At 51.9% G+C, this 13,952-nt stretch overlaps 1 protein-coding gene across 1 annotated transcript in view; it reads left to right on the plus strand.

The window, feature by feature from the left end:
- Positions 1–97: 97 nt before the first annotated feature.
- LOC104278635 (nucleolar and coiled-body phosphoprotein 1-like) overlaps positions 98–13,952 on the plus strand; it is a gene marked incomplete at its 5' end in the record, with an annotated part of 18,367 nt that continues 4,512 nt past the window's right edge. The window contains 12 exon segments of the mRNA XM_009875662.1: positions 98–153; positions 2,959–3,101; positions 3,816–3,922; positions 4,199–4,421; positions 4,424–4,543; positions 5,363–5,457; positions 5,892–6,116; positions 6,730–6,999; positions 10,812–10,980; positions 11,141–11,286; positions 13,844–13,926; positions 13,928–13,952. The exon segment at positions 13,928–13,952 is cut by the window's right edge and continues 157 nt beyond it. Coding sequence (XP_009873964.1) covers positions 98–153; positions 2,959–3,101; positions 3,816–3,922; positions 4,199–4,421; positions 4,424–4,543; positions 5,363–5,457; positions 5,892–6,116; positions 6,730–6,999; positions 10,812–10,980; positions 11,141–11,286; positions 13,844–13,926; positions 13,928–13,952 — 1,662 coding nt within the window.

Consider the following 13,952-nt stretch of genomic DNA (forward strand, 5'->3'; position numbering starts at 1 on the left):
ACGTTCCCGTTTTCCTGGGGGTTCCTGGCGGGGCCTCCGCGGTCTCTGCTGGTGTCTGGTGATCGCAGCCTGACCCGTGTCCCCTCTGCTTCCACAGAAGCTGCTCCCTTCCTTCGCGACCTCCCTCGAGGACATCTTTACCCACTGGGAAAAGTAAGTCGAAGGAGGAAATGACTGTCAGATTTCAGACTATGTTAACATCCAGCCCGCATGGCACGTGTGATCTTTATTTGCTGGCCTTTCTCTTTGTCAGAGGGTTTCCGATGATAACTGTGCTTGGCAGACTTTCGTCCTAGCCTCTGTTTTCAGACCGATTTATCTCATGTTAAAGACTTTGCTTTAAGATTTCCTGAGCTTCGACATAAGCTGTTACTCTAGTTTTGAGCACCTGGTGCTGTTCTTGCCAGTTGAAGTTATTGTTGGAGTATTGCAGGCCTCAGAGTCGTGCTTTACTGGTAGAAAACTTTTCCGCAATCTCGTTTCAGTTTCTGTTTAAATCCACGTGCTTTGCCGGGAGCATTGACCCAAGAACAGAGAGACAGAGCAGATGCTGAAATGCCAAGGCTCTTACAGGGGCTTAAACCTTGGCATAGATTGCGTATCTTCTGACTCAGAGGAAGTCTCTTGATTTCATACTGTCCTTTCAAGCCCTTACATGTTCAGCCCAATGCCTTCCCACGTAGCAGTTCCACCAAGTACCCCACGGGAAGGTCTGTGGTGTGGAGCCTTCCCGTCTGTGCCAGGCGGGTGATGACGTTTGCACACCCCGGACACCACTCGCCTTCGTGAAGCTGCCGAGAGGCCCGAGGGCAGCCGTTATGGGGGAATCAGCAGAGCTGGGCTTTTGTGCCGGGTTTGCGGAGTGAAGGCGTTTCTCAGTGTGGCCATGCCAGCAGCCTTGGGCAGCGCGTGTTCGCTTCCTCAGAGGTGTCTTCTGCTAGAATGCTTCGTGCCTTGGTGTTGCCCAAGTTCTTGCTCTTGCATCCCTGTGATTTTCTTACTTGAGCAGCAGAAAGGCTGGATCTGGTGAGGACGTAGCAGTGTAGAAGCAGGCATGCAGTTGCCTCTAACAATGTATTACTTTCTTGGGTTTTGATGGTGGCCTTTCTCTGCAAGTTATGCTAGAGCAAACCCTTCTAGATCCTATTGCTTTAAAGCTTGGGGGGTGACAGGGCACTTGCATTGCATTCAGTTCCTTTTTCTTTAGTGTAACTCTCCTGTTGTGGTCCCAGACCACATGTACACCTTTTATTCCTGGTCCCCTCTGAGTTAAGCCTGATGTGGAGTCACAATGAGGGACGACGTATTGACCGATAGTTGCATTTATCTAGAAGGTGCCCTGCTGGGCTGCGGAGCTCTAGTGTGGGTGAGCTGCAATTCTCACATCTTGCTGCTTCATAGAATTTTGGCCTGAAAATGTCTTTACTTTGACGGTGCTGCAGCTCTTCCCCGTCTAACCGAGCCCATCCTCGGTGCTCTCCTTAAGAAACTCTTACAAAGTGAACTGAACAGTTGAGGTTTCCCTCCAGGAGGGCTGTGTTTAGCCTCCAAGGAGGCTCGAAGGAGGCAGAAGGGTTCCTGGGGACTGGGGAAAGCTGGACCAGCTCAGCCCCGGGAGCAGCCAGAGCCCTGCGGCCCTCAAATGCTCTGGGCTGCTGGAGAACCAGTGCCTGTGGTCACTGCTGATTTCTCCCCATGCAGTATCTCCAAGCTGCTGGTCTCTCACAACAAGTTCTCACAGCAGTTTGTGTTGTGCCGTTAGCCGCCACTGAATCAGGAAGGTGTTGGAGTGTGGGTCTTGCCCTGTTATTTTATTAAAAGGATTATTTGTTATCAAGACTTGAATAGTAAATGTGCCTTCAGCTTAGGCTGCTTGTAAAAAACTTGCAGTTACAGCTCTGCTACTAAAATCATAGAATCCTAGAATGGCCCAGGCTGGAAGGGACCTTAGAGATCATCTAGTCCAACCTCCCTGTCATGGGCAGGGACACCACCTCTCGACTAGACTAGGCAACACATGGGGACCTGTGCTATAATAGTAAGTGTGATTTTTACTGACTAAATTGTTAGATTAATCTTATTTTTAAATCATATAAACAAATAAAATAAGCTAAACTGGCACAAAAGTGAGAGGGGTTGCCTCTGATGATTGTGTTTCAGGGCTTAGAAGTGTTGCATGTGTGAATCACACAGATGCGTGCCTAGCCAATGTTACTCTCTTAATAAACTTATTACCTATGTTTTCATTTGAAAATTGGTGATAACTTCAGCCACATCATCTGTTCTGGTAGAAGTAGGATTAAGAGCCTGGAGACGTTTTTCTCTCGCTTAACATTTTAACCCAACTGAACGGCTTAAGTGTAATGCTCACCTGTGGCCTTTTCCCCCACTTCTTTCAACACATCTTCTCTAGATCCAGCCACTTTCATTCTTAAATTTCCCTGCAACCAGACTTTTCTGTCTTTTTGGCCTGTGAGCTAAAGGTCAGATGGCTTTTGCAGGCTTTGGATTCACCACTTCTGGCCTGGTGGAATACCAAGACCTGCTTGGGGATCACTGCCCTAACCCTGGGACTGTACTTACTGTTGCTATAGCTGCCTCCTGGAGACAGAATTTTTTTTCTGTAGGATGCCTTTGCTTGGTGGTGAGCACCAGCCTGACCATAGATGTTTTTACTTCTCTGCTAAAGTGAAAAAGAGTCTGCCTAGGACACAAAAAACTGTCTATGTTCAGTATCTTCTCTTAGTATTGCTCTCAGAAGTTGCCTGAGGCACCGGAGATGTCCCTTGCAGGTTAGAGAAGTATTTCTCCCAGCTCCTTACGTGCTGTAGAGGAATGCAGATGCATGTCCTTAGGCTGGAGCCTGACATGAGAGTGGATGAATAGTTGTATTCCAATTTGCTCCAGATACGTTTGGGTTTTTTTTTCCCCATTTTGACACAAATTCTGTTCCCTCAGAACTCCCTCGAATTCCAGGAGAAGAAAAGTGAATGACGATGAGGAAGCCGTCCCAGAAAAGATCAGAGTTCCTGATCCTGTGAGCAGCTCTGAGAGCTCCGAGAAAGAGGAGGATGAGAAAGAGAAGACGAAAGCTGCAAACGGTAGGAGCCTTTCATCTCCCTGGCGCTGACAGAGTAGTACTGGAGGCTTGTGTAGGAGCAGTCCAACTTGTCTGGCTAGTGAAAATGCTTGTAAAGTGTTGGCTGTTCCCTTGTGCTCTTGGAAAAATAGGACAATTAGTTTAGCACCCCCTCCCTCATGTGGAGTTTCTGAGGAGCACAGATGTCTGATGAAGCTGGAAAAAGAAGCCTGTTATGATTCACTGGGGAGGGATGGGTGTTCTCACGTGCATGGAGCCTCTGGAACCTGACGCTGCCCACTGTGGAACACCTTCTAGTTGGTCCCAGGTGTGTGTTGGGCCAGCAAAGGCAGGCCTGTTCCATGGGTGAGGGAAGGACTCGTTAGTCGGTCTGGATTTAAACTGAAGTTTAAATCACTGGTGCAGCTGATGTGGAAGGTGTTGGCTCACGTAGTCTAACATAAACCTGCGTGTCTGATGTGTCTTGACTCAGTCTCATCTACTGTAGACCAGCCCTTGGAAACGTGAATCTTCGCAGGTTCCTTGTCTGGGTGGTGGGGAGAAGGATGAGGTGGAGGAACAAAGCACTTCCTTGTCACAAAGGCAGTGGCAGTGGTGGTGAGGCAGGTGTGGAGATGGCACCCTATGCCGCCCGCTGGGGAGTTCTGCAGCTCAGAGGCCTTCTTCATGTGAGAGACGAGCTCATGCGATTTCTCGGTGGCTCTCCCCTGTGCAGCCGCCAGCCTTTCCCTGGCCACGAACTCAGGAGCGAATGTAGAAAGCAGTGAAGACGATGACTCCTCATCAGAAGAGGAGACGCCATCTGGAAAAGGTGCAATTACGGTAAGGCAATTCTTTTGGCTTCGAAGGCTGATAGTACTCTGAGGCCAGGACTCTTCCGGACTCATTGGCAGGCATAGAGCTGCCAGCTGGAGTGAAATTTGTTTTTAAATGACCCTCCTATGCTGGCATAAGCCTTCTCTTAGCTATCTGTCCCCTAAGTGCTTCTCTAAAGAGCTCTATGGCTTTCTCAGCTGCCAGATTGGTGTTCAAGGTATGTTGTGTCCACTTTAGCCCCTCATCTGTCTATAGGCTTCTAATTTCTTTTGTTTCCTGTAGGTGATGCCAGCTGTGGGGAGTGGCAAACCTGCCAACTCCCTGCATTCTCCTCACAAACCCACCACCCCGGCAGGCAAAGCAGCGGCGCTCTCTGCTGCAAACAGAACTGTGGTCTCAAATAAACAGCAGCCCAACGCGCCGGCTGCAGCTCCAACTCCAGCCAAGGCTGGGCAGAAACTGCCCAGTCCCAGGAAGTCCGGACATGCTGGAACAGCCGCAGCCCAAAGAGCAAAGCACCGGTAACACCCAAAGCAGCTGAAAGCTCCAGCAGCAGCAGCAGCTCCTCGTCAGAGAGCGAGGAGGAAAAAGAGACGCCGACTGCAAAGCCCCCAGCCCCCAAAGTGGGTAAGGAGCTTGCGGGGTGTGGTAAACGTGTGTGTGCTCCAGCTTTGCTGCGAATCGGGTCTGTGCCGTGCCTTCAGCGTGTTCCTTTTAGCTCCTTTGCTGGAAAACTCAGAGCGATGCTTGTTCCTTGGGGAGGCTACGAGAATACTGCGAAGGAGCTGGCTCTGAGGCTCTGTGGGATGAATCGAACATGCTCACTCCCATTTCAAGCAGCGGATTCTGTGCTGAAGCGTCTGACTGGCAGCACCCAGCACTGCGGGGATGGAGATAACAGCGTAGCTTACCTGGAGGAGATGCAGTACTAATACTGCACATTCTCTCAGATTTTTGGAAAGGCACTGCAGCATCTTCTTTTTATACCCCGTTGCAAAGTGATTGTTTTGGGGGCTTTGACGTCTCTAGGGAAATCTTTTACTGCTTTAAAGTGTGTGTGTTGGGGTGGGGATGTGAAGAATAGATCATAGAAACTCTGAAAATGGTCCTTCTCCTGGGTCTTTTCCAGAGGAGGTCTGGCTAGGCTGGGTGTTCTGCAGAGAGTTACGTGTGGCTGGGCAGCTCCTCGTAGGTCAGAGTGTGGCCAGGAAGGATCTCCCATCTCTGCTCACATGGGACTGGTGTTTGTGGCCCAGTGCTTGTCTGGAGAAGCTGTTCCCAGCAGACCACCGATGCTTTCAGTGGGGCTAGGCCCTCTTCCCTGCAAATCCCCTTAGCCCTCTCTGCAGCTTGTTTTGTTTTCCTGACTTCAAAAGCCGCATTAGCATCGTGCTGTGGGAGCCCAGAGCAGGCAGCAGCTGTGACATCTCCTCACTTGTGTTTCAGAGCTGAGGCAGGCAGCTGGGACTGCCGAGAGCAGCAGTGAGGAATCAAGTGATGAGACGTCCTCTGAGGAGGAGGTTGTAACTCCAGCCATCCAGGTAACCTTGTCTCTAAGAAATCACTTCCCTTCCCTTGAAGGATGGAGGAAATGCTGTAGTCTGACAACTTCCCTGGGTGTGTGGGATCCCCAAACCCAAGGCCAGAGAAACACGCTGCACGGCTGAGGGCCTCACTAACCCCTGCCAGCATCAGCCATTCCATCCCAGTTCCTCCCAGAGCTTGAAGTTGAGGGGGATCCTTTGATCTGTAGGAGGTGATTGGTGTGGAACTCCCCACGTGTAGTCAGGCAGTCCGTGGAGCAAGTGACTTGCTTCAGGGGCTCCACAGCTCGCGGGCGTGAACAAACCTATCCTGGTCAAATTTAGCAGGGTGGATTTCGTGAAAACGGATTCCATGCAGTTACAGCTCTCAACTGGTTTCTTCTGAGACATTACCTGATTCTCTTCTTCTCTTTTATTCCCCCTGTTGCTAGGCAAAACCAGCTGTGAAAACGGTGCAAGTTAATGCAACACCTGTGAAAAGTCTGCCTGCTGCTCCACTGTCCCTCAAGAAGAATGCTGTGAGGCAAACGGGGCTGGTACCAAACCAGGCCAAACTCACGTCCACAACAGTTCCTGGGGCTGCAAAGCCCGATGACACATCGGAAAGCAGCGACTCATCAGACAGTGAAGATGAGGAACCTCCGTCAGTAACCCAAGTGCGTCTATCCAAGACTCTGTCTCTCCTGGCATGCCTCTCCAGGGCTGGAGATTGCTGTGGAATTTTGTAAATGCATGTCTTGTGTAGCAATGTCATGTTGGGGGTGGGAGGAAGGAGGCATGAGGTGTTTAAAGGCACCTCAGTGTCTTCACTCTGAGCTTTAATCAAGCCTTTCTTAAAAAAAAGTCCAAAAACAAAACTATCAGTACTTTTAAATTAAAAAAACCCAGCAATTCTTTTCTCACCTGAAGAGGCAAATTTGCCTCTCAGCTATAAATTGCAATAAACAGGATCTTAATTTGTCAAGCTGTAGTGCAGCTTAGATTCCCTTCTGTGGAGAGTGCAAAGTGCTGCAGTGTCCCTCGCTAGAAGGGACTTGGTAGTACGAGCAGGCTGATGAAGAGTGTCTGGTTTTGCTTTCTCACCTTGGGAGACTGTCCCCGCACAGCTAGATGAAAGGATGCCTTGTGTCCTGCCAGTTGCATCAGTCTTCTTTCAGCATTTGCCTTTCCCAGGGGGCTCTGAAATCTCTTCCTTGGCTTACATTCTGAACAAATGAATGATGCTGCCATGAGATTTGCCTTGTTTCACACTGTTCTTGTCTTGTCCAGACAAAGCCACCCCCAAAACCCTCCCAGGCCATTCCATCCCCTGTGAAACCTACACCAGCAACATCACTCTCCGTCAAAGCAGCTCCAGCAAAAACACTTCCACCGTCCCAAGGGAAGCCAGCCCCAAAGGCAGCAGTGTCAAAACTGGCCAAAACCACGCCGGGAAGGACTGCTGCTCCCACGAAGCCTGCAGAAAGTACGAAGCCAGCGGAGAGCTCTGACTCCTCGGACAGTGATGAGGAGGATCTCCCTGTGCCTGTCAGCCAGAAGGTAGGTGATAGCACTTCCCACTCAGTGCCAAGGGATGAGCTAGACAAGGTGCTTGCGGAGCGTTTAAATGCTGCTGCTGATCTCCTTGAAACACCGGTAGCATGTGATGCGTTGTCCTGCAGAGAAGGAAGATCTTCCTTTCTACTTGGAGACAAGTACAGGCGAACTCTCCTCGCCCGGCCATACCAGAGGGTGATGCTGGGTAACCTGTTTGACACCAGCTGTTTGACTCCACTCATGTCTTGCCTCTTTGGAGTGGGCCTTGCACGGAGGGTCCCAGGTAGTTTGGTCTTGGCTCTCCTGTGGGAGTTTGTGTAGCCCTCCCTGGAGAGAAGGACCACGAGCTCGGACTTAGGTGACTGAACTCGTAGGGAAGCAAATTCCTTCCTGAGAGCGCCCGTAGACACGTTGTGTGGAGACCTTCTGCACCGACTCCGAGCTGCAGGGTCCTTTGAAAGGTGCCCTGAAAGCAGTGTTTTAGAAACAACAGCTTTTCTCCACAAGGGAGGAAGGGAAGCCGGGGGCAGAGCCTCACGTGTCCTTGCAAGGAGGCTCTTTGTCAACACGTCCTTTCGCTATTGACAGGCAGGAGCTGCAGAGGCTCTGCTTTTTTATCTTTATAGCCTTGGTCTGCTAAGGTGGGTGGAGGGGGCCGTGTCTCTGACAGTTGGCTCTGTGCTGCTCTCTTCCTGCATGATTATTTGTGAAGATTCAGCTCTGGGTGGTAGGAGCAGCTATTCGATAGCTGCGCTGTGGGGTTCCGCGCAAGGTCGTAGGTGAGGGACATGCTGGGGTGGGTTTGTTTCCCCCCAGTGCTGATCTGAAGCTGGCAGCAGCAGGTAACCACCTTGTCACTGGCTTTAACCACTTCAGCATCTTCTTTCACAGCCACAGTCAGCAGGGAAGAGCTTGTCATCAAGGGAGCTCTATTTTTTGCCAAACAGGCTGTTTCCTCCCGTATTAGTAGCCTACAGGCAGAGACCACAAGCGAAGCCTGAAGATAAATGGCGAGACTTAGCGGTGTCCACAGTCCTGTCCTCCCAGTCAAACTCTTCTTAGCTCATCCTTGCCATCTGCTACTTGGGCATATGCTAACCACTGACTTACTGTATCCTGCAACTTCCTCTGGCTTCTGTGCAAGATCCAAACAGATACAGAGCGTTGGAAGCTGCTTCATCTTTCCCTGTGGGGGTGGATTAGCACAATTAAAATGAACATCATGCCTAAATTGAACTGCTTAATTGGTATGTTTACCCCCGAACACTCAGAAGTATTCAGTCAAAGAAGTTGACAGGGTGTTTGCCTATTTTTGAGGGAGAGGATGGTGATGAGGGGGGACAGTTAGGAATGACCTCAAAGGTGCTATGAGCTGCTTTTCTTCTGGAAGTGCTAATTCTACTCTGCTTCCTCTTTCCTCGATGTTTTGGGCCCAAGATGGCACTCAAGCCCTCTGTAGACAGCCTTTAGCTTCTGCTTACCAGGACCGGGTGTGAGATGCTCGTGCATGCATGTGTTGGGAACCCGTGTCTTCCTTGAGCATCCCAGGAAAACCCATGTAGGCTGCACTGGTAGAATTTGTGCCTGCAAGTTTTTATCTCAGACCACAGGCCCTGTGAGGAGAGGCCAAATGTCCCAAGAGCTGGGGGGTCTGTTTCTCTCCTTGAACCCTGTCCCTGCTCCTACCTTTGCTGTGTTGTTACAGCGGAGATACTGGTCCTGATGTACTGGCAGTGTTTCCCAGTTGCACGGGCAGCGATAAAGGCTGGTTGTTACAACGTGCTTGGCTGCACGTCGTTCCCCCTCGTGTCGTGCAGCTCTGCAGGACTCCAAGGGGCCCGGCAGAGCAGAGCGGCAGATGGGCTGGGTGGGAGCTGAGTCATCACACGCGCACGGAGCTGCAGCCAGCTCCTGCTTTGGGGGCTGGAGAGGGAGCAGGAAAAATGATTTCCACTTGAATTTTTTTCCTCCTCTCCAAGTTACTTCGGTACCTGAGACTCTGAAGTTGTCTCTGCCTGTGCTGCCCTGCTCCCTGGGTGTAACTCAGCTGTGCTCCTGGCCTGATCCCACCTGGGGCTGTGCCACAGGACGTGGTGGCTGTCAGCCATCTGGCAGTGACTGAAGAGAGGTGGATGGAGGGACCGTGGCCTCCTCCCTGGAAGATCTGAGGAGTCCTGAGGCTGTGTAAAGCTTATGGTGATTTTTCTGTGGATGCTGTTATGTTCTTTCTGTGTCAGGGTGCCTCTGTATGGCAGCTCTTTTCCAGTCTCTTCCTAAAGTAGGAAGTGAAGCAGCCCTTGTGCCGCGCATCTGAGCAGGGGTAGAAGCCAGTCCCGTTGCTGTGAGGATCTTAAAAGGGAGCAGTTGAGGTGTGATCTCGGTAGACCGTTCCCTTGCCCGGCAGTGCTTAGGATGAAAGGGAGCAGAGCTAGTGTGTTCCAGCAGAGCGTGTGAATTCTTGTGTCTGCTTCAAGTAGTTCTTTCCCTGGCATTGCAAATCTGGCCTCTCTTGTGGAGATAGTGACTCACTGGTATCAAAACAAAACAGAGAAGTGAGGTTTGCAATCTTCCACCTTCCCAAGTGCTTGTGGAGGTTTCTGTTTCTCTAAGCAGAGTCAAAATGTGCTTGGCTTGTTCAGAGAGCCATTCCACAATGGGATAAACATGCAGATGCTGTTGTCTGTTTAGTGTTTGGCTTGGAGATGATAAACATTGCCCCAGTGGCAGCTCTCGGCGGGGCTGTGCCAGGAAGCACGGGAAGATCCGTCCTCCCAGGAGCCTGCCAGGCTGATGCTCTCGGCTGCTGGCCAGGGTGAGCCAGCACTGCTGGTCCTCACTGTGGGCAGAGAGGAGGGTATCCCCGCATTAGAGGTGGGGGTGGCAGGCGCTGTGCTGCCCAGCGGGCGGGCAAGAGGCTTCCTGACCTCCTTAACAGGAAGCCCGGAGCCGGAGCGCTGAAGCAAGCTGCCGTCACACGTGGGTTGGATGGGGTCTGCCCGCCCTGGCAGGCGTGATGTGCTCTTTGGCAGAGCAGCCCGGAGATGAGCGATGAGTGCAGTAAAACTGAGTGGGTGCAGAGCACCGCGAGCCTGGAGAATATCTGCAGGTGGTGATGTTACCAGATCTGTGGGGAAGCGTTCCCCTTCCCTCAGCCACCGCCAGCCGTCAGCAGGATGCAGCGTGAGTGTCTGCAGTCCTTGGCCCGGGCCTGGAGGGGATCATCTCGCTTTTGTAGTTGCATATCTGGTGCTGAGATAACTGTGGCTTCCTGGTGCTGACACACCTGGTGCTTGGGGCAGTGGCTTGTGGCCTGTCCTGGGACATCAGAGCATCAATGGGTGCTGTAGAAAGGCACAGCCCAAGTGAGTTGCGAGGTTTTTATGTTGTCTGGAGACTTGTAAACTCTTAGATCTGTTGACAGATCAGTTTCCCAGGGTGGGTCCTGGGGTACGTCTCGGCCTGTCTTCTGTGTTCCCAAATGCACGTGTCAGCCCCGGGTCCACGCTGAGCTCTCCGGCAGCTGTAGGATGTAGCTGCTCTGATACTGCCTTTGAATCTGCATGCTCATGGTAAAACACATTCAGATTTCCTGTTAAAAGCATGTGGCCAGATGCGGTGGTGTGTGTCTTCAGCAGCTCAGTCCAAGCAGTAATTGAAGCCCCTTCCAATCTTGACACGCCAAGGATGGAGTGAGTTTTAGTGACAGCTGTGTTAGGGTAAAACAAAACTCGTCTTAAGCTGAAACTACACTTAAACTTGTAAACATCCCCTGTACTAATACTGCATTTCTTAGCCTGTGTTTCTTTTTTGTTAAGAGGTTAACAGAGCAGCCTGGGCCTGTTCCCAACCTGACCCAGACAGCGAACGCTGGGCCCCCTGAAAAAGCAGTGGGAAGCACCTTGAAAAGCCAGACCTCAGAACGTGGGAGCAGTGACTCCTCTGACAGCGAAGAGGAGTCTCCGGCAGCACAGACACAGCCTTCCCAAGGTGGTAAGTCTCCTGAGAGGGGCCAGGATTCCTCACCTGCATCCTCGTGGGTTTCCATCTGTCTGTGCATATGGAATGGCTCAGCCTGTTGTGATAGCTCCTGCTCTCAACAGCCATGGAGAGCAACTCTTTCTCGTGGTGACAATCTTTTACACTTTTCCTGCAGTGAAAACCAATGCTGTGCCCCAGCCAACAAACGTGAAGAAGGCATCAGCTCCGGCACCAGCCCCTCCACCTGTGGACAGCAGCGACGATTCCAGCGAGGAGTCAGATTCAGAGGAGGAAATGGTTCCCCCTTCTCAGGTGAGGAGCCGCTGACCCGCTGGGTGTTAGTCCTGCACCTTTGGGAGTTCTCAGGCCTTGCGAGGTGGGAGTTGGATGGGTGATGAGCAGTGCAGAGAGGAGCCCTCCTGTTGGCTGGACCAGGTTTTCTTAATGGCATCCCTGGGTCTCACTGACCCTGGCTGTGGATGCGTGTCAGCCACAGCAAGTTTGCAGCCTGTGAGAGCAGCGGATGGGGTGAATGGTTTGCAGGAACACAAGTAGACACATGAGCCGTCGCCTCCTTTGGCACTCTGTCCCCTTCGCCCTACTCCAGGGTGCCAGTGTAAAAAAAAAAAAAAAAAAAAAAAAATAGGTAGCCAAAGCCTTGCAGGCAGAGTCTTTCCAGGAGCTGAACAGCTCCAAGACAACCTGCGTCCTGGTTCCTCCCAGCCCCCTGGGTGTGGGCTGCATCTGGAACTCTCTGGACTCCAACTGCACAAGTGCTGAGGGGCTGGAAGGATCTGCCCTGAAGCACAGCGGTCCTGCTGCCTTTCAGCTGGAAGAGCCAGACCTCTGCCTCGAAGAAGGGAGGTGAGGCCAGATCTGTGCTGAGGGCTCTGCTGAGTGTTGTGGAGCCGATCCCAGCTGTCACCTGAGTCCCTTTGTGTAACATCTCCTCGTGTCTCCATGCCAGCCCCGCGGGGCTGTGGCTCAGCTCCCTAGGGTCTGGGCTGCCTCACTGTGAAGCTGTCTTGGATGTCTGTGCACCTCTGCTGCAATGTGAGCCTGAGAAAGAGGCCATGTGAAGAAGCACTAACTGAGCAACATGGCTGCTGTGCCTGCGTGGTAGTGGCCTGGCTGGTGCTCTAAGCTCACGGCTTAGTGACCAAGAGCCTTTCTTGTCCCACATGTATGCGTCCACTCTCTGGCCAATGCCTTTGCTGGGATTTATGTGTACTCAAGGAAACCCCTGCCTGTGTTGGCCTGATACTGTGGCCTTTGGAGAGGCCATTTCCCCCACCAGCTGGTGGGCGGGCAGCCAGCCTGAGCAGTCCTTGATTAAAGTATGTTTGCTGCACCAAAATTGTATAAAATAACGCAGTTGCTGTAACTCGAGCTTTGTGCAAGATGGCCGAGAGCTTGCGTCGGATTGGCGGCTCCCTGCATGGTGGAGCGTTGCCTTCCTTTCCGAGGGCCAGATGTGGTGTGAGGCAAATGTCAGCTCACAAAGGCCCAGCTTGTCAGAGATCTGGAGAGGGAGGGCTGCTCACGTAGCCTCGGTTGTAACGCAAGCCAGAAGGCTGAGCGCTCCTTTGCTCCTGCTCCCTCCTCTGCTGGCATTTGTGTCTTAGACCTGATGTCAGTGTCTGATTTTCATGCCCCTGGCTCTTCTATTTTTAACCCCTCTTACATCGAGTTTGATGGGAGGTTTCAAATGTGAGGCAACAGAGTTGCTTCTTGTTAGTTTGCTCTCTAATCTGTGGTTTGCTTGTGGACCTGAAGGCAGATTGGCTCTGCAGTCGGTGTCTTTGCTTTATCGCTATTCCAGTTAACTCTCAATGTGTGATTTTTAGAGTGTAAAAGACATCCTGGAGTCCAAGAGTCCACTTTGCAACTGCAGTCTTGCTGGTGCTGCAGTGGATAAAGATCTCGTAGCGTGCAAGCGTGTCACGTTTTGTCTGCCTGCCCTCAGGATGAGTGCCTTTGGGCTGGTGCTGTAGACACTCTGCTGGCCCTCGCTTCTCTGCTCTTTGGCTGTGCCAGAGGCTCATAGGACACAGCTGGCTTGTAAAGGGGGAAAAAAAAAACACCAATAATCAAGCCTTGGTGCTGTGCTGAAAATGATGGAAGGACTCGGGAGTTGGCAGTGGGTTGGTGTGTGCTCCTGTCTCTTTTTCCTTCAAGTTTTACTCTGTCCTGATTTTCTTTCTCACCTACTTTAGAGTCTGTCCCAGCAGAATGTCAAAGCAACCAAGGTTTTGAGCCCAGTGGCTGCCAAGGCTAATGCCACCCTTCCTTTGGGGAGGGAGGTAAAATCGCCTGCTGTCCCTGCCGTTAGCAGTGTCTGAGAGCTCAGGTAGTGATTCCTCAGAGCACAACGTGCTGGTGGGAAAAGTAATAATGGAGGAGACTGCAGTGGGGAGCTTCCCTGGGGAGAGTGGGCAGAGGGATCTGCTGGAGTCTGAGGCTGGAGCCGTGTCTCCAGCTGAGTGAGCGTATTTGAGGCAGCAGGGAGAGGGGGCTGCTCTGTTTTAATCACTGTTAACCAGCATTAGGTGAGCAGAGGGTAGGCCTGGTACCTTTGCTGCTCTTGCCTCCCAGCTGGCTGTCAGGTTTTTTTCCCTCTTTTGTGACAGCAGTGCCCTGTACAGTCAGGAGTTTTCTTCTTGGCCACAGCTGCCTGCTTCACCAGTGGGCTGCGAGGAGGAGGAGTCTCTCCCTACCGCGTGAGAGGTTCTTGGGCTAAACTTGATATGAACTGGAGAGTATGGCTGAAGAAGGTGGTCCAAGCCATCTGCTCTGGGCTGCTTCTTATAGTTCATGGGCACGAGCAGTTATTCCTCCTTCCAGATGCATTTTGTCTTCCTCTCCCTAGGCCCCCACCTCTTGCCTAAAGCAAACGGTTCCTGCAGGAAAAGCTCCTCCAGCCAGCGCTGCCGCCCCACAGGCTGCCCTACTGCCGGGATGTCACAGCGGCAAGTCGC

This window comes from Apaloderma vittatum, unplaced genomic scaffold, assembly GCF_000703405.1.
Source record: "Apaloderma vittatum isolate BGI_N311 unplaced genomic scaffold, ASM70340v1 scaffold25968, whole genome shotgun sequence".
Lineage (NCBI taxonomy): Eukaryota > Metazoa > Chordata > Aves > Trogoniformes > Trogonidae > Apaloderma > Apaloderma vittatum.